General features: G+C 40.7%; 1 protein-coding gene across 1 annotated transcript in view; it reads left to right on the top strand.

The window, feature by feature from the left end:
* The first annotated feature begins 3,717 nt into the window (after window positions 1-3,717).
* nrg3b (neuregulin 3b) overlaps window positions 3,718-19,495 on the top strand; it is a 401,552-nt gene continuing 385,774 nt past the window's right edge. Inside the window, exon 1 of the mRNA XM_020454441.2 lies at window positions 3,718-5,843. Within this exon, the coding sequence (XP_020310030.2) occupies window positions 5,105-5,843 (739 nt within the window). The 5' untranslated portion in view covers window positions 3,718-5,104. The remainder of the gene's footprint in view (window positions 5,844-19,495) is intronic.

The raw sequence follows: 19,495 nt of genomic DNA, 5'->3' as shown, positions 1-19,495 counted from the left end.
CGGATGATCTCCGCATGTGTATTTCCCACCGTAAAGCATGGAGGAGGATGTGTTATGTTGTGGGGGTGCTTTGCTGGTGACACTGTCTGTGATTTATTTAAAATTCTAGGCACAATCAACCAGCATGGCTACCAGAGCATTCTGCAGCAATTAGTGGGACTATCATTTGTTGTCCTGTTTTTCAACAGGACAATGACCCAACACACCTCCAGGCTGTGTAACGGCTATTTTACAAATCAGAGGACCTGCATCAGAGGACCTGGCCTCCACAATCCCCCTGACCTCAACCAAATTGAGATGGTTTGGGATAAGTCAAACTGTATAGTGAAGGAAAAGCAGCCAACAAGTGCTCAGCATTTGTGGGAACTCCTTCAAGACTGTTGGAAAAGCATTCCAGGTGAAGCTGGTTGAGAGAATGCCAAGAATGTGCCAAACTGTCATCAAGGCAAAGGGTGGCTATTTGAAGAATAGCCATATTTTTGGTTACTACATGATTCCATATATGTTATTTCATAGTCAAAATAGTACAAATAAAGAAAAACCCTTGAATGAGTAGGTGTTCTAAACCTTTTTAACGGTAATGTATATTTATTTATATATGTATATATATATATATATATATATATATATATATACACATTTGCAAACATAAAAAAAAAGGTTTTGCTTTGTCATTATGGGGTATTGTGTGTAGATTGATGAGGGACAATAACAATTTAATCAGTTTTAGAATAAGGCTGTAATGTAACAAAATGTTGAAAAAAAATCAAGGGGTCTGAATACTTTCCGAATGCACTGTATAGCGTGATCTATAATAGTGCTTTGGTCCGCAGTGTTTTATGCTAGTAACAAGCTGTAAAATACCCAGATGGCTTTTAGGGAAACACTTTTGACCTTCTCTCATTGAGTTACGCAACGAAAGAAGAATAGCCAGCAGTTACATTTTTCTGCGTCTGTAGGTCTACTCTGTCTGTGCTGGAAAGGTAGGTCTAACTTTTGAAAGAACCATGCTCATATTCCTTATGATGTCTCAGATTTTATTGTTTGCAAACAGGGACAGTTTCATTGCGAACAAGACTCACTGATTTGGCATTGGAGTGATATGATAAGATGAACACATAGACCTATCGCTCTGTCCAGTCTTAGCCAGTAAATTTTGGTAATTTGTGTGGTATTTAAAAAAGATTCCGCTAATATGTAAAGTAACGTGGAATTGCATGACATTTTTGTAAAATGCAATTTTCTTCTCAGCCCTCCAAATACAATGATAGATTCATGCAATGCTTTTACTATAAAGAAGATTTTTCCACCCCTACACTTGTCTATGGTTGGTCTGCGAACCCACAACCTTCGGGTCCGCAGCCCTGTGCGCTCTCAAAATTCCTGCGTTGCCATGTAATGCTTTCAGGGTGAAAAACTGTTTCTAAAACTGCATATCTAAGGCTCTGTCTGTCTAAAAAGTATGGGTAATGGTAGACGTGTTCTCTGCTATTTACTTTGTTTAATTATAATTTTGGGTACAGGGGAGGGTCACTTGTTTTTTTTAAGCGTTCAGGGAGCATTTAGGTCAAATATATTTTGCTGAATGGGAAGGCCATCCATTTTCATTTCAGGGAAGTCCGACATTCTCCATAAAAATTAACATTCACCCCTAATCTAAAACATCTAAAGTGTGGTATTCCGCAAGTGAGCTGTCACGGCTCTTTATTCTTCTCTATTTTTACTAATAGAGCCTTAAACAAAACCTATGTGTCTATCTATGTCCGCTGATGATTCAACATTATACACCTCAGCCACCACAGCAAGTGAAATCAGTTTTAGAATGGATAGCTGGTAATAAACTAGATCTGAACATAGCTAAAACTAAAAGCTTTTGTATTCGGTACAACTAATTCTTTATGTTCTAGACATCAGCTGAGTCTGGTAATGAATGATGTAGCTGTTGAGCAAGTTGAGGAGACTAAACTTCTTGGTGTCACCTTAGACTGTAAGTTGTCAGGGTCAAGGCATATTGATTAGAATGTTGTAAAGATGGGGACTGCAGAATGGCGAGGGAGGGGGTGCTGCTTCCGTTTTACAGGCTCCTAACAAACTGCTATTCTGTTTTTTTTTCTCGCGTTGCTTGTAACTTATTGGTACATAATGTTTCTTCCACCATCTCTTATGACAATAGCTGACGGGCCTCAACCAGGTGGCAAGGGTATGTGAGAACACATCTGTCACACTGATCCTCAACACGGGTGCCCCTCAGGGGTGTGTGCTTATTCACCTCATGTACTCCCTGTTCACCCACGACTGTGTGGCCATTGCACAACTCCAACACCATCATTAAGTATGCAGACAAAACCGGGAGTAGGCCTGATCACCGACAATGATGAGACCGCCTATAAGGTCAGAGACCTGGCATTGTGGTGGCTTTGACTTCTCTTCCTACACACCTGGTTTCAATCCCATTCATTACCTGTTGTGTATTTAACCCTCTGTTTCCCCTCATCCGCCCTCTTTGTAAGAAGATTTTTTTGTGTTCAGTATTCGTGTTTTGTATTTGGTGCGCGACGGGTCCTCGTACCCACTTTGTTTCATTGTATTTCATGGTTTTAGAGTTATGTGTTTTAAGTTATTAAACTATTCCATTCCACCAAGTTTTGATTCTCCTGCGCCTGACTTCCCTGCCACTTATACACACGACTGTGACAGCTCAACACCTGTTGTATTCGGCGCATGTGACAAATAAAATGTTCTTTGATTTTGATTTGAGAGGTTTGTCTCAGCATATTTAACACCACAGTCTACCAAACAAGTCCTGCAGGCTTTTGTTTCATCTAATCTTGACTACTGCCCAGTGATATGGTCAAGCGCTGCAAAGAAGAACCTAGAAAGCTAGAAAGCTGCAGCTGGCCCAGAATAGAGCAGCACGTCTGGCCCTTCAGTGTACACACAGCTGTCAACAGTAGGCATGCAAGTGTCTCTTGGCTCAAAGTAGAGGAGAGACTGACTGCATGATTGAGCCATGATCACATGGAACTCCCTTCCATCTCAAATTACTCAAGTAAACAACCAAATTAGCTTAGAAAACAGATAAAACAACACGTCACAGCACAATGCCTCTTCCCTATCTGACCTAAATAACTTGTAGGCATATGTATATTTATTGAAGTATGTATGCGTGTGACTGATAGATGCCACTGAATGTAAATAGAATATATGAAAATATAATATATTAATGTATTTGGATGTAGGCCTACAATAATGGGTATCTATATTTCTCTCAGTGCTGTGTCAGTAGGACGTTTGTTATTTCATATTTGTGTAGTTCAATCTTTGAGCTGTTCTTGTCTATTGATGTTCTGTATTATGTCATGTTTTATGTGTTTTGTGGATCCCAGAAAGAGCAGCAGCTGCTTGAACAACAACTAATGGGGATCCTAAGAAAATACAAAAAATACTTAAGGTTGAAGGAGGCTTTAACCCACCCATAAATTATGAGCCCAATGTTTGGTTTGTTTTTCTCCCGCACTGCTGGTGTTAGATTGGGGGAATGTAGCACCTCACTACCTCTCCCTCTCTCTCCTCCACTTCTTCCGTCCCTCCCTCTCTCTGTTTCCTGGGGTGTGTCTGTGGCAGCTCTTCTCTCCTCCACACGGTGTGTTGTGCGCTGCCCCCTTGTCTACGCTGCTGCTGCTGCTGCAGAGCTTACTCCCAGAATCTCTGCCTCCTCTTTCTTTCTTTCTCTCGCTCTCTCTCTCTCACTCTCTCTCGCCCTCTCTTTCATTTAACAGTGAGAGGGAAGGCAGTGTGGTCTCTACCTCTATCTCGCTTTCACAAGCAAAAGCTTACAAGGGCGCACGCACGCAGTGTGTCAGAGAAGGGATGGGGCAGTTGTTGTTTGTCAGTCTGGAATCCTGCTGAGAGTGAAAGGGAGGAAAGCGCTGGTCGGGAGCCGTGGAGCCCACATCACTCACAGCGGAGTGAGCAAATCTTTCTATCTCTCCCAGTAGGCAGCCTTCAAGAACAGCAGCCGCATCAGTTTTTCAGAGCAGCACTCTTCCCCCTCCCCTCCTCTTTCTTGCTCTCTCTGTTTCCCTTGCTGTCGCTCACTCTCCCACTCTCACCTCCGTCGGCAATGTGGGAATGTAGCGGACTGATGTAGCAAACAAGCAGCCAAGGCTTTCAGATTTTTCTACCACAATGGCAGGCGGTGGACAGACAGCTGGAGAAAGACGGACAGTCCAGGAGATCTGAGGGGAAAGGGATTGGATGGGGATCCGTTGGATTTACCCCCCCCTCTTCCGCCCCACCAGCCACATCCCGACAGATCCTCTCCCCCACTCTCTCTCCAGTTCCACTGGCTCTCTTCATGCAGGATTACCGTTCACCACTACAGCTGAAACAACGCTTCACAGGTCTGCCTGGAAGGACAGCAAGGGGAGGCTGACCCAAGGCAGGGAAGAAGACTGTAGAGGAAGCCCCTGGACTGGAGCCTATATAAAACACCTGAGAAATAAAAAGAGGGCAACCCCTCCAGAGCCACAGAGGAAAAGGAATCGAGGGCCGTGGATCAGAGTGCCATTGAGAAGCAGTGAGTTGGAGCCGCAGAGGAGGTTTGTTTCTCATTGACACACACACAGGATTTACAGCTATGGTCTGAAGCTTGCTACACCGTGAATCGATGTTCTCCTGCCTGCCTTTTTCATCAGCTTTTTTCCTCATACGGGAGTGAAGTATCTTGGGATTTACCGTTGTTTCGTTACCACCTAACTACAGCGTGGCTCACCCCCTCCGTTCAGCATCCTCACCTATCCATGTCCAACCTGTGTGTCTGTTTGTTTGTTTGTGTGTGTACTTAGCTAGCTCTGCGCCAGAGGGAGTGTATATTTGCTTACGTGTGCATCCTCGTGAGCTGCTTGGCTTGTAATTACTTGTACGTACGTGTCTGTGGGTGCCCTCTTGTGTCTATGTGTGTGTGGGTATAAATGTAGACATTTTGTGTGGGTGCATTGGTAAGATGCCCACTGTTGGTTCTGTTCCCCATCCCCTGTCTCGTTTGTGCCCTTTTGTCATTGGGCCTCCGGTTTGACCCCTGAACTTTAACGGCATCGGCAGGATGAGTGAGCACTCAGGAATGAGCACTCTGGGGGCCATGACCCTGGAGGAACCCGGGGACGAACAGGCCTCCCCTCGGGCCCCGGGGCCTCTTCGCTGTGGGCCCTGTGCCGTGTGGTCCCGCCAGCAGACCTGGCTGTGTGCGGTGCCCTTGGTGATGGGCTTTGTGGGCCTTGGCCTCAGTCTAATGCTGCTTAAATGGATTGTAGTGGGCTCCATTCAAGACTATCTGCCCACGGACCTGGTGGATGCCAAAGGCATAGGGCAGGATCCCATCTTTCTCTATGAACCCAGCGCCCTGCCCAAACGACCAGACACTATGACCACGACTTCCACCACCAACCCTCTAGCGTCCGATGGCACGGCCCCAGCCCCGAGAACTCGATTTGTGCCACCCTCCAACCACTCTGCCCCGCACCTCCACAACCGGATCGGCAGTGGCACCCACGTGATGGGCACCACCACCACTACCCGCACCACTCGACTTGTCCTGCCTGGGGGTAAAGAGATGACCCCGCACAGCACCACGGTACAGCAGAACGGCAACACGGGAAACGGTCGTAAGGATAAGGACCCCCCGAACTCACGACCTAGTCCAACATCAACAACTACCAAAGCCACAACCAAGGTGCAATCGCCCACTTCTCCACCACCTCCCCCAGCCAAGCCCACCGGGCGCTGGAACCCTGGACGCTCTGTGAAAGGTCCAGCCACACGCCCACACCACCGCTTCAGAACACGTAAGTCTGTTTTTCTTAAAGGGAGGGTGTGTTTGTGTCTGTGTGTGTGTGCAAATGGAGCAAATGTTTCACAAGAGCTCAAGCGTTTGTTCTAACTAGCAAATGGCATTGGAGTGCTGGTGGAGCTGGTGCCCAATTACCATACATTAATGTATTGCTGCTGAATAAGAAAACCCCCACAAAAGGCTACTTTGTATAAACCATAGTCTAAATATGTGCCGTATAAAGATTATCTCCTCTAACGGCATGAAAGGAGGCACTCATGCAACGTAATGGCATTCGCACTGTGCATTCATTAGCCAGTCCTTCCAGGATTTCGTGGGGATTTTCTGTGATATTTGCGGGCATAAATGATTTATTTAGATGTGCCAATTCTTACATTTTGCATGGCAATATGCAATGATTTTGTCCAATTAGTTTGTTGACGTATGGCTTGAATGAAACATATTATGCAGTAAATGTGCAGAGCTCTCTTTTTGCGCTGCGATGCTATAATATTGCACTTTTATGCTATAATATTGCAATGATTTTACTGGTTTATGCAGAAATAGTGTGGTGATTGGTAAAATGTCCAAGCCCACGGACAATATGCAGGGAATTGTTGATTTAGCAACAAAAAAAAAATGCTATCGCAGAATCCTCGAGGGACTGAAAAGAAATCTGGAGGCACTTGATTTCGTTCTCATCTTTATCTTTGACTTGTGCATTAACGCAATAAGAATCTCTCCTCCTGCAGGCTCCACGCACTTGATATTAGTGTCATAAAAAAATGGTTGCTGCTATCTCTGTGGCTCTATGATGGGTCCTGTTTCTCAGCTGAAAGCGGGGGACACGAAAGCATCTTAGGCAAACGCTGTGAATGTGGACAACATATCCCTGTTTTGGAAAACAAATATGGAGGAGGGAGAGAGGAGGAAACCGGGAAGCTCTCACCTCCTGTCTGCCTGTATCAGATAGTGAGGCAAAGATCCCATTTAGATAAGTGACGATATGAGCACTGCCGCAAGTGCAGAAGAGAGACTGCAGGACATACCATGGACAGAGAGAGGAGAGGGAGGAAAAGAGAGGTAGGGAAGATAGAGAGAGAGGAGTGGTAATAAGAGAGAGCGTTTGAGTGAGAGGGGAGGAAGGGAGAGAGGAGTGTGTGAGAGAGAGGGGAGGGAGAGAGGGGAGGGAATAAGAGGGACATACAGACAGAGAGAGCGAGTAGAGAAGGAAAGGGAGTTGGTGGCATTATTTAGGCTTGCATGCATATATTTGCTTTATTTTTGTGTCTATGCATTAATGTAGTTTCTTGCTTACTTTTCCTTTGATTGCATTTTGATATCCAGGACATAAATATCCTATTGGTGTATTATTAAAGCACATAGTTCTGTATAGTTTCACATAATTTACAATTAGTAGCAGTACACAAGATGGAATGGAAATGTATTACTAATTGATTTACATTTTGTCATGAAAAAGAGTGTTTGAGTTCATTCATGCAACAAGTAAATTATCAAACCCATCAGTGTTCTCTGTCAATGTTAATGAATTATTTGAACGTCACAAGTGTTTGTCTGAATTATAGTTTGGCATTGAAACATAGAATATGATCAAAACACATACGTTTACAGTAAGGCAACTGAACACCTTAATTTTGACGTGAACTACAAACCTATGGGCAAAACTGGTTAAATGGCGACAGTTTTGCTGTTGAAAATACATAATAAAAAAAAAAATTACTTACTGGAAATCAATGATATTCATTGTTAATTGTTAGACACTGTGACGAAGTGAGATGAAGATCCGCTATCTTGACTGGCTTTAGTTGAATATATAAAACTCCATTAATGTATGTATAAATCGGGAGATGCTGTGCATGGCTGATGATGTCAGTTATGCAAGACATTGCGAAAGAGGGGGCTGTCTATAGACTACATATTCTATGACATGGGTGGAGACTTCACAGAGAATAACATTTACCATTGATGAGACTAGGCTACCAACCTTACCATGATGAGGTGAGAACACGTCGGGTTGATGTGACTGATGTCATTGTGGCTGGTAGCCTAGTGGTTAAGAGCGTTGGGCCAGTAACCAAAAGGTACAGCATACAGGGAAAGTGTAATATTTGCACATAGATATATTAGCAGAACACTGCTTCTACTGTATTATGTGAAGTGTGGAACTGCCACACTTGAAAGTTATCAAAACGCTTTGTTTAGAATATCTACATAAGTTTAGCAATTGCATTCTTCTCATATTACTCTGTAGGCTACTGACGATACAAAGCTTCCTCCTGGAGGAAGCTATGAATTGGTTAGTAGCGTACAGAGCAGTGGCGATTTTAGCATGTAAATCATGGAGGGGCAAACTCCCCCCCCCCAAAATTGGGGATGCATGCCAGCAAACCCATTACACAACACAACACTAAACAATGAATTCATTTCACTATAATGGTGACAAGCGGTGCGCACAAACTGTTTGGGCCTACATAAAGCTGTCCCAACAGCAGAGCTTTCTTTCCAGCACAATGAAGTGAATCCTTGCCTTACCTAGACCTGGCTATCTTTAGAGCCTTGTCTGGCAGCGAAACAGTTAATTCAGCTTTGTTTACTGCCTTTTTAAAAAACATAGCTGATACAGCTGACTTGCTTAAACAAATGTGGTTCCTACGGAAATTTGAGATGTACAAACTATGGCATAAGGGAACGACGAGCGGATAATAGGCATTCTGTAATTTCGATTAAGACATTAATTAGCGAGCTAAGACGAAAGTAGTCAATATAACTGTTTTCAGCACTTTTGAAATGTACATTGACAGAATGTAGAACATGGGCTGCTCTTACAGTATTTCCCTGTACACCACTTCAGAACCGTAGGATAAATAAAGGGAGCATGTAAGTAGACAATGAAAGCTCTTACAATATTCGATGATGACATTTCTCAAAAACAGATTATAGGCTACATGTGCACCACCGAGTCAGAACAGTAACGTTAGGAAAAATGAAGAGCTGAAAATAGACCACATTTTTAGGGTGAAGCACATGGGCTACTAACAGCTTACTACACAACATAAACTTAGTATTACTTTCTTAGATAGAGTATACATATCTTCCAGGCATATTACACAATTTATGCAGAAGCATATAAGATATTTTTGGACTCACCTTGTTGTGATGTGCTCACTTGAACAGGAATGTGGTGTGGTGGTCCGTTGTGGACAAATTTTGTCATCAAAGAGAAAGAGGCCAGATTTACCATTCCGGGTTGGATGACCGTTCAAAACGTTTTTTTTTCCCAGTCTGAGCTCGTTTATTCCCGACTTCCCATTTGCAATGCTAGCTACATTCACCGATTCCTTCCAAACCACTCACTGTTGAATTTGCGATTTCCAACTTGTTGTGTAACGTTCATGTCCAATGGCTGATGAGCACCGATATGTTTTATATATAATTTCTCTTCATTATCTCTCTTCATATGACAAGGATTAAAAAGGATTTGCCAGTAGATTGCTGACTTGATTCATGATGATGACTGCTAGCTATGATTTTGAAAGTAAGATGTTGACATGATCAGTCCAGTCAAAGCTACTGTACTGTACAAAAACGTGATTTGATGCCATTTTATCTGTGGCCAAAGACCTTCAGCCTTCTTTGGGCACTTGTATTATAACTATATGGCAGGATCCAAAGGGGTTACATTTTCAATGTTTACCCTTACATTTTCAATGACCCCCTGACATAGTGTCCCCATGAGAGACAGAACACTGAGCCAATCACAGCGCAATGCTCCTTTTTTCTGCTGGCTTGCCCCACCACCACCACAGAAAGCACTGAGCTAGGCTGAAAGACCTGCATTTTGGAGCTGCCTTACTCAAGAAAACAAAAAAGTGACTATATTTGAATGCAGCTTTATTAACTCAAGGATATACAGTTGAAGTCGGAAGTTTACATAGAACTTAGCCAACTACATTTAAACTCAGTTTTTCACAATTCTTGACATTTAATCCTAGTAAAAATCCCTGTCTTAGGTCAGTTAGGATCACCACTTCATTTTAAGAATATGAAATATCAGAATAATTAGTAGAGAGAATGATTTATTTCAGCTTTTATTTATTTCATCATATTCCCAGTGGGTCAGAGGTTTACATGCACTCAATTAGTATTTGCTAGCATTGCCTTTAAATTGTTTAACTTGGGTCAAACGTTTCAGGTAGCCTTCCACAAGCTTCCCACAATTAGTTGGGTAAATTTTGGCCCATTCCTCCTGACAGAGCTGGTGTAACTGAGTCTGGTTTGTAGGCCTCCTTGCTCACACATGCTTTTTCAGTTCTGCCCACAAACTTTCTATGGGATTGAGGTCAGGGCTTTGGGATGGCCACTCAAATACCTTGACTTTGTTGTCCTTAAGCCATTTTGCCACAACTTTGGAAGTATGCTTGGGGTCATTGTCCATTTGGAAGACCCATTTGCGACCAAGCTTTAACTGATGTCTTGAGATGTTGCTTCAATATATCCACATAATTTTCCTGCCACATGATGCCATCTATTTTGTGAAGTGCACCAGTCCCTCCTGCAGCAAAGCACCCCCACAACATGATGGCTTGCAAGCCTCCCCCTTATGCCTCCAAACATAACGATGGTCATTATGGCCAAACAGTTCTATTTTTGTTTCATCAGACCAGAGGACATTTCTCCAAAAAGTACGATCTTTGTCCCCATGCGCAGTTGCAAACCATAGTCTGGATTTCCTATTGCGGTTTTGGAGCAGTGGCTTCTTCCTTGCTGAGCGGCCTTTCAGGTTATGTCGATATAGGACTAATTTTACTGTGGATACAGATACTTCTGCACCTGTTTCCTCCAGCATCTTCATCACGTCCTTTGCTGTTGTTCTGGGATTGATTTGCACTTTTTGCACCAAAGTACGTTCATCTCTAGGAGACATAATGCATCTCCTTCCTGAGCGGTATGACGGCTGCGTGGTTCATTGGTGTTTATTCTTGCATACTATTGTTTGTGCAGATGAACGTGGTACCTTCAGGCGTTTGGAAATTGCTCCCAAGGATGAACCAGACTTGTGGAGGTCTACAATTTTTTTCCTGCGGTCTTGGCTGATTTCTTTTGATTTCCCCATGATATCAAGCAAAGAGGCACTGAGTTTGAAGGTAGGCCTTGAAATACATCCACAGGTACACCTCTAATTGACTCAAAGATGTCAATTAGCCTAGCAGAAGCTTCTAAAGCCATTTCTGGAATTTTCCAAGCTGTTTAAAGGCACAGTCAACTTAGTGTATGTAAACTTCTGACCCACTGGAATTGTGATACGGTGAGTTATAAGTCTGTAAACAATTGTTGGAAAAATTACATGTGTCATGCACAAAGTAGTTGTCCCAACCAACTTGCAAGAACTATAGTTTGTCAACAAGACATTTGTGGAGTGGTTGAAAAACTTCTGACCTTAACTCTCTCTCTCTCTCTCTATATATATATATATATATATATATATATATATATATATATATATATATATTATAATAATATAAAATATAAAAATGTGGGTAGGAGAATGACGAGTCACCACTGCTACACAGTGGTATGAGAAGAGTGCCATTCTCCTGCATCACACATCTGCCTGTAGTTGCTGATTACTGGCCTCTGCCTGCTGGACCAATGGGCTAAGGCAAACTCTGTCATATCCAGAAAGAAGTGTCATGCACTCCACCGCTCCTTTCTCCATGGGTCCATAACCTGTAATACATTACATAGATTATATGGAAGGGACTTCACCCACTGGAGATTTGAAGACTTAACCTCACCCGAGAGCTGTGCATGTCAATGTGTGGTTAGACAGCCAAATCCTTAAGATTTGGAAAATTTGACAAATAGAATGCCATTTAGATAGCTAAAGTTGTACTCTATACACACCTTATTTTATTTGCTTGGTACGTGTTTACATACTGTCTTTATAAGCACATTGATATGATATTTACAGCATAACATTTTTGTCTTTGTTACACAATCACACTCATAGATTTTTTTGTTAATAACACTCAAGCAGGATGATGTTTGTGCAATGTCCACATGTAGCCTCCACCATATCAGTAGTTCTGGAATTTGTCCTCCGTGAAAGATCTAACAGAAGACATAATAAGAGACGAGACGAGACGAGACAAAACTTGCCAGTTATAGAATATTGTGTTGTAGGACAACTGAGCTGACTCAAGACCAGGCATTCAACTCGCCGTTGATGCCATTTCCCTGTTAAGATGTCTTTACATGACGTGATGAAACATTGAAACTAAGTTGCAAGCTACTTTCATAGCAAGGTGTTGTAGAACGATTGTCTTATAAAACTCATTCCAGATGGACCAGCGGCCATCTTTGTGGTAGTACAAAAATGTCCATTCAATTTAAACTTCAATGATGTACCAACTAAATTGCAGCGGTATGAAGGGATATTTCCATTCTATACATTATATTTCTAGGATTGAAATGACACCCACCCTGTATACAAGAGTATGCTGTGTCTCAAACGATGGTGGGCACAACACAAACACCTCAGATGGTGTAAATAGGATCTACGTGTATTTTTATTATTTACATTAAAGGTAAACTATTATACTTCTCCATATTTTTTACATTGGATTTAGACATTAAATATACAAAGTCAGGAACAATACTGCAATTGTTTAAGTGTGTGTACAGAATGTATTTATGTTCAGGACCAATGCAAATTCCTCTGTGATTTCTATAACTGTTAGTGAATATATTGTTATATTTCTAGTACAAGGGCTCAGACCTAAGGGCTATGTGTTAATGCTCAAAATATGAGGTTAAATACATGTAAAAAAAAAAAAAAAAAAAAAAATATATATATATATATATATATATATATATGTGTGTCCTGATCTTTCTTATATCTCTCAGATATAGGAGAGACACTTCAAAACAAACTTAGTTTTGATATGTAGTAAATCTGATATTCAATGCGCTTGTAAGGCCCAATTTCTTTTCTCCATCAAATATATATTTTGGGGTGAATACTTCAAGGGGTCTTAACATTCTAAATTAAATAGCTTAAGGATCCATGGTATTACCTTCAATTCCATATAGCTTAGTAGAACCCCCCAACTCCCAGCCTTAGACTGTTTAGTGCCAAAAATAATGGCTTAAATACATGTAAGAAAAATAGAAAAATGTTTTCTAATCAGTTTATGTCTCAGATATAGGAGAGACACTTCAGCATAAACTTCCTTTTGATATTTTTTGGGGAGTATCTGTTGTTCTATGTAGTGAATCTGTTATTCAATGCGTTTGTATGGGCTAATAGCAGTAAGGCCCAAAAATATTCTTAATCAAAAAAACATTTGATATATTTTTTGATACTTCAAGGGGTCTTACCATTCTAAATCAAATAGCTAAATGATCCTTGGTATGATCTTCTAAAAAACATTCCATATAGCTTAGTAGCCCCCCCCCCCCCCAGCTTAGACAGAGTTTAGACTCTGATGGGTTAATTAATAGAAGGAACCATAAATTCTGCTCTGTGAGCTACAGCTGAAGTGCAGCTGGGTCATGCAGCAAGACAATGATCAAAAACACACATCAAGTCTACATGGAAATGTTTACAAAGCAACACATTTGAAGTTTTGGAATGACCTAGTAAATGTCCTGACCTAATTCCAATTGAGATGGTGTGGCAGGAGTTGAAACAAACAGTTTATGCTTGAAAACCCACAAATTTCGCTGAGTTACAGCAGTTCTGTGTAAGGGGGGACCAAAATTCATCCACAGTGATGTGAGTGACTGATAAACCACTAGAGGAAGTGTTAGGTTGGAGTCATTGCAGCTAAAGGTGTCACAACCAGTTCTTGAGTGTAAGGGGGCAAATAATTTTTCATACAGGGGCATTAGGTGTTGCATAACTTTGTTTATGAAATAAATGAAATAAGTATGTAATTGTTGTGTTATTTGTTCACTCAGATTTTGGTTTAAGATCTGATGACATTCAGTATCAATAATATGGTAAATTGGATAAAATTATAAAGGGTGGCAAATACTTTTTCATGGCACTGTATCTCAATGGTGTCAATTGTTTGTTTATTGTTTCGGTTTGGACAATTTTGACTTATTTTGGACTTTAAAGAATCCCAATAGCTTGCATATGTCTGGCTATCTTTCATTTGGACAGATGTACATTGCCGCAAACATATATTTTAGTCCCAAAACCATACTTTTTCTTGATATAATAGATGTTCGGTAGTGATGCTTCTTATAAGGTTTACCAACTTGCTCACTCATTTTCTCTAAAATGTTTGCAGACAGACTACTCTGGAGAAGGGTGCAATCCCATAATCTGGTGATATTTGTAGTGTTACTTTTATTTTGTGTGTTTCAGTAGTGATATCAATAGTGTTGAAATAAATACAAAACATTAGCTTTATTTTCGAAGATTAGGAGTCAGGGTTTTGGAGAGCCACCTACCTCTCAATACTAAACTGACTTTGTAAATTATGTTTGCTATTGCCTTTGATTGAATTAGAACACATCTGACACGATTCAGGAAACAAGGCACATGTTGCAAGTCAGACTTCACAGGAGAGCCCTTTGAAAATAATTAAATATTTTTTTAGCTAAATGTGTTTTTTTGGCAAGAAATGCCTTCTTGAACGTGTGAACTTTCATGTGCCTTAATAACAAACTTGTATGTCATCTGTAAATACGAATTAAATTGTTAAATTACGAGCCTTGTTGGTTAAGCCACAGAAAAAGCTAGCAACCTTTCCACTAGCCATGATTGGCTAAGATAATGATTGGGCTGGACATGCCGAGAGAGGAGAGAGGATTCATCTGCCATATTGAAGGCTGCTGTCTATTTGAGCTCGTCAGTTTGTGTTGGTAATCCTGTCAAACATGGCTTTAAAAAAAATGTATTGTGTAGTGGAGCTGCATAAATATTGCTATCCACTTTCTGGAGGATCAAGATTTGAAATCAGCGGAATTAGAGTATGATAGCTGAGAGATGAAGAAAACACCGGTCTCCGGATTACATCTTCAAACTAAGGGCAATCGTGGTATGGCATTCCTGAGAGGGAGACTCATCCATCATGCATGATGATGTATACAGGTAAGATAGTCTAGCTTCTAATTTTGACAGAAAGTGGTTTCATTTCAAGCTAAAATGTACTGTTAGCTAGCTAGCTAACATCAGCTGGCTGGCTCCCTAGCTGATGTTATTATTTGTTTCCCAGAGCAATTAGCTTTTCTAGTTAGAGCCTAATGTTAGCTTGCAAACATTGGACATGGTGGGTTATCTCCCAGCACTGTGGCATTGTTGGCACTTTGTTCATTGTTGTTTAACTAGCTAACGTTAGCTGGCTGGCTCGTTAGCTAACGTTACGTGGCGTGTGTCCTCTTAAACATTGTTTACCTAGATAGCTAGCTATATGTCTTAAGCGAAAGTGTACAGTTAACTAGCTAGCTAACATTAGCTGGCTGGCTCCCTAGCGGAAGTTATTATTCATTTCCCAGAGCTGTTTGCTTTTCTAGTTGGAGCCTAATGTTAGGCATTGTTGGCACTTTGTTCATTGTTGTTTAACTAACGTTAGCTGGCTGCCTCCCCACAGGAAAGAAAAAATTAAGATAAGACCTCTTCTTAATCACATTTATTTATCCTAGACATGATTAAGCACAATTCAACATGGATATGAGATTTTGACTATTTTCTCATACTTCTCAAATACTGCTCCTGAGAAATAGGCAATCACTATGATCAAGCTATAAGATCTCAAAATGTCTCACAATGTTCTGAGGTAAGTCTCATTCCAATGTTCTTTATGTTTCTCAAAACCTTCAAAGAATGAGATAAACAGCCAGATTGGTGACAGTATCCAACGTCTCAAATATGTTTCAGTTATCACATCCAAGTCTGAGTACTCAGATCTCTTACTTAGATCCAAATAGAAGATATTTTCTTAAACGTTTCCTCACCCATTTATGACGGTGAAATTTCTCAAATATGTCTAACACTGTTTAATCTTCATCTTATTTGAATGATTCTTCGAAGTCTTATTTTGCATCAATGTAAAGTTTTGAATCAGATTTACTATATAAGGCAAAGTGGTGGTCATTTGCTCAGCTAGAATGTAATTTAACCAATTCTTTAAAATAATTTTTTTAATTCTTTAAAAAACAGCACAATTAACTATACATCCAATGTACAGTATAAAGATTTTGTGACGGTGGAGGGTATGGGTTGCTGCATCCCCAGAACCCCCCTGTGAAGTATCAGTCAATACAGCATGTTAATGAAACTACTGAAATAGAAAACAAAACATCCTTGACATGAACAAATTAAGCCATATGTTTACAAAGCATTAATAACAAACAATAAAGAGAACAATGATGAATGACAAAGTAGTGTGCCGTCTAGCAATGCTGTTTTAATGACTTTAAAGCTTGTCACTTTCTGACCTTAGTTCCTTTATTATGTCTTTGTGTTAGTTTGGTCAGGGCGTGAGTAGTATATGTTCTTTTTTCTATGTAGTATTTATGTGTTTGGCCTGGTATGGTTCTCTATCAGAGGCAAGTGTCGTTCGTACCTTTGGGGGGAATACTGTCACGTTCTAACCTTAGTTCCTTTATTATGTCTTTGTGTTAGTTTGGTCAGGGTGTGAGTTGGGGTGGGTATTCTATGTTCTTTTTTCTATGTAGTATTTATGTGTTTGGCCTGGTATGGTTCTCAATCAGAGGCAGGTGTCGTTTGTTGTCTCTGATTGAGAATCATACTTAGGTAGCCTGTTTTCCCCATTTTAGTTGTGGGTGATTGTTTTCTGTCTCTTTGTCTTCACCAGACAGAACTGTTTCGTTTTCGTTCGTTCTCCTTGTTATTTTGTTTTTGGTGTTCGATGTTAATAAATTATCAACATGGACACGTACCACGCTGCATATTGGTCCGATCTGTCATACTCCTCGCAGAGGAAGACGAATTTCATTACAAAGCTATCTTTTCTGTGTTCTTAAAGTAGCTTGTGCTGATCTTTCTCCAGAGGTTTGGGGAAATGCTCCACAAAAGCAAGACCAGGCATTGAGGATAGATCCATACAAACAACTTTGCCCAGAACCTGCTGCAGAGTGACAACAACCATCCGTACAGGGGTTTAAGGAAGGTGCACGATATGAAAACATGTGCCACTTATTGCATAACAGGCAGATATCTGCACTCTCAAATACACAAACAAGTGCTAACATGGAAGAGTTGCCATATTCTTCATGTGTGAAAAAGAACTCCACTTGGGCATACTTGATCTGTGTCCCATTACGATATACGATATGTCTTTCTTGTAATGTCTGGATGTGAGCAGCATTCTACAAACCTGAGCCCATTTAAAGGCAGAGTTCTGTTTTGAATGGGGTGACCTACTCCAAGGCAGTCAAATGATCTTCCTTAAGTTGAAACCCACTTGCTCTGATCACACTCGTCCTTAAATAACTACTTTCTTGGCAAAAGCTGTAGTCATTGGACATTGTAGTCATTGAACATTCTGGCATAGAATTCCACAACAACATTGCCAAGTTTTACACTTTGTGCAATTATTGGAAGAGACTGTACAAGACCAACAGCATGTTGGTATATTTTGAGTGCCATGTATGATCTGTAGCAAATAGCCATTTTTGTCCTCAAAATGGAAACCTGAATGAGTCCACAGTGGCCCAAGGTCAGCTAAGTGAACAATTACCAGTTTGGTATCACTCACCATAAAGATCAGCTATCTGGGAGCAAAAGTTCAAGAGTAGTTTTTCAGCATGGTCAATCTGTTTAAATGATATGGAGTCCATCACGAGTATGAAAACTGCTTCAGTAAGAACTAGAAAATGGTTGTAATAGAAAGCACCAAACACCAAAAAATAGCAAAAGGGACCGATATTCGGGTCCTTTGAAGAACATTCTGTGTGATGTAACTAAGCACGGACGTGTCAGATTAGATGGTGGCAGTATATATTGTTACCGCTTGTTAATCTCACATGTCCCTTTGATCACGCTAAAAGGCTGACGAGAGAATTCAGTAGAAAACCACAAAAACATTAGTAAGAGCATGACTCCAAGCAGTACAGAGTGTATGTAGTCAATGGAATTCACACAAATAAGGTCAAAACTTTCACGTTTACTGAGCCAAGTAGGACCCTTAACACCATGCGCAGTGCTTTGAGTCTCAAAGGCAGATTATGCATCATCAATTAACTTGTCATGTGTATACTGTGAGCCTTTTGTGTTGTCCTGCTGAAATGGGAAAGCATGCATATGTCCTCTCACTACAGTTTTCACAGTCACTCCAGGCTGTTCACATTTGAGGCATTCAAACTGACCATTGAATTGCACAGTATTGGAGACCAATACCCCTGCAGGCAAGTCACACGTTCCAGCGATGGTCAAAACTGTGCATAGAAAAGACTTTGAGGTCTTCCTGTATCTAACAAAAACACAATGCTCTTCAAGCTTATGTAAAGTGTTGCTTAAAGGCTTCAGGAATGTCAACATGGAACGTTTGTCCCCAAACCAAAGTCCAGCAAAAATCATATTTTCCCTTTTATTGCGTTCACTGTACCTTAACTCATTAATGATACAATAAAATGGCCAGACTGGGAATTTTGACGATTTAAAAATAGGCACTCCATCAGTGTTCCAGGTAAATGATGTATTTCTAGGATCTCTTAATGGCCCACCGACAGCTGCATATTTTCTGTACACCTCTCCATCATATATATCCTCATTGTTATCTCTTCCCTTTTTCTGCCTCTTGAATCTGAAATTCAGTTTTTCTTTGAAACCCTCTTTTGCAAACACCACCTGCAGTTGCTCCTCGATAGAAACTTCAATAAAAGAAGATGTTGCTTCCTCTTTCAGCACATTGGCACCACGAGATTGACATACGCTATCAACATTCTCAACTAATACCAAATAAGGAGTACAATACCTGTGCAAGATATAGGATACTGCAGCAGAGTAGGGGGAAAATTCTCTGAAAATTCTCTGAATTTGTGTTATGCTGCTAAAAAAATCTGTGTTAAATTGCTCTGGACAAAGCAACGTAATCAGTTTCAGTAATTCAATGAGGGCTTTTCCAGTGACTTTGTGACAATTTATATATATCATTATGATAAGATGGCACTCAGCAACAGTTGTAAGGGTATTGTCATAGAGTGGTTGTTCCACATTAATCACTGAATCATCCTTGCATGTTGAGGGAGCTCCATCTCTGCCAGCAACACTTCCAAATTCCTCATCCCAGTTTACACAATCATCAAAGGCAGACTCCTCCATGGTACCTTGAAACTCCTCATCCCAGTTTAGTCCATCATCATAGGCTGACTCCTTCATGGCAAGAGACTCCTCTTCAAAGACATCCCAATCTTCCTCAATGTGAATTTCCTCAATATTTTGCTCTGTATATGAGGCTTCTGGTCTTGGGTTGGAATGCTCAACCTGTTGTGATGAATTTGTGAACAAGTGAAAACAATGTATAATGAAAACAACAAGCTAAATACAATAACTAATCTTTACATCTACAAAATTGATAGATTAGGTCCAAAATATTTAGCTTTTCTTTTTGTGACAGAATTCATCTTTCTAATCATCTTGTAAATGATGTTGCCATACAATAAAGCTAT

This window comes from Oncorhynchus kisutch, linkage group LG20, assembly GCF_002021735.2.
Source record: "Oncorhynchus kisutch isolate 150728-3 linkage group LG20, Okis_V2, whole genome shotgun sequence".
NCBI classification, from domain to species: Eukaryota; Metazoa; Chordata; class Actinopteri; order Salmoniformes; family Salmonidae; genus Oncorhynchus; species Oncorhynchus kisutch.
This window is presented reverse-complemented; position numbering and strand designations above follow the sequence as displayed.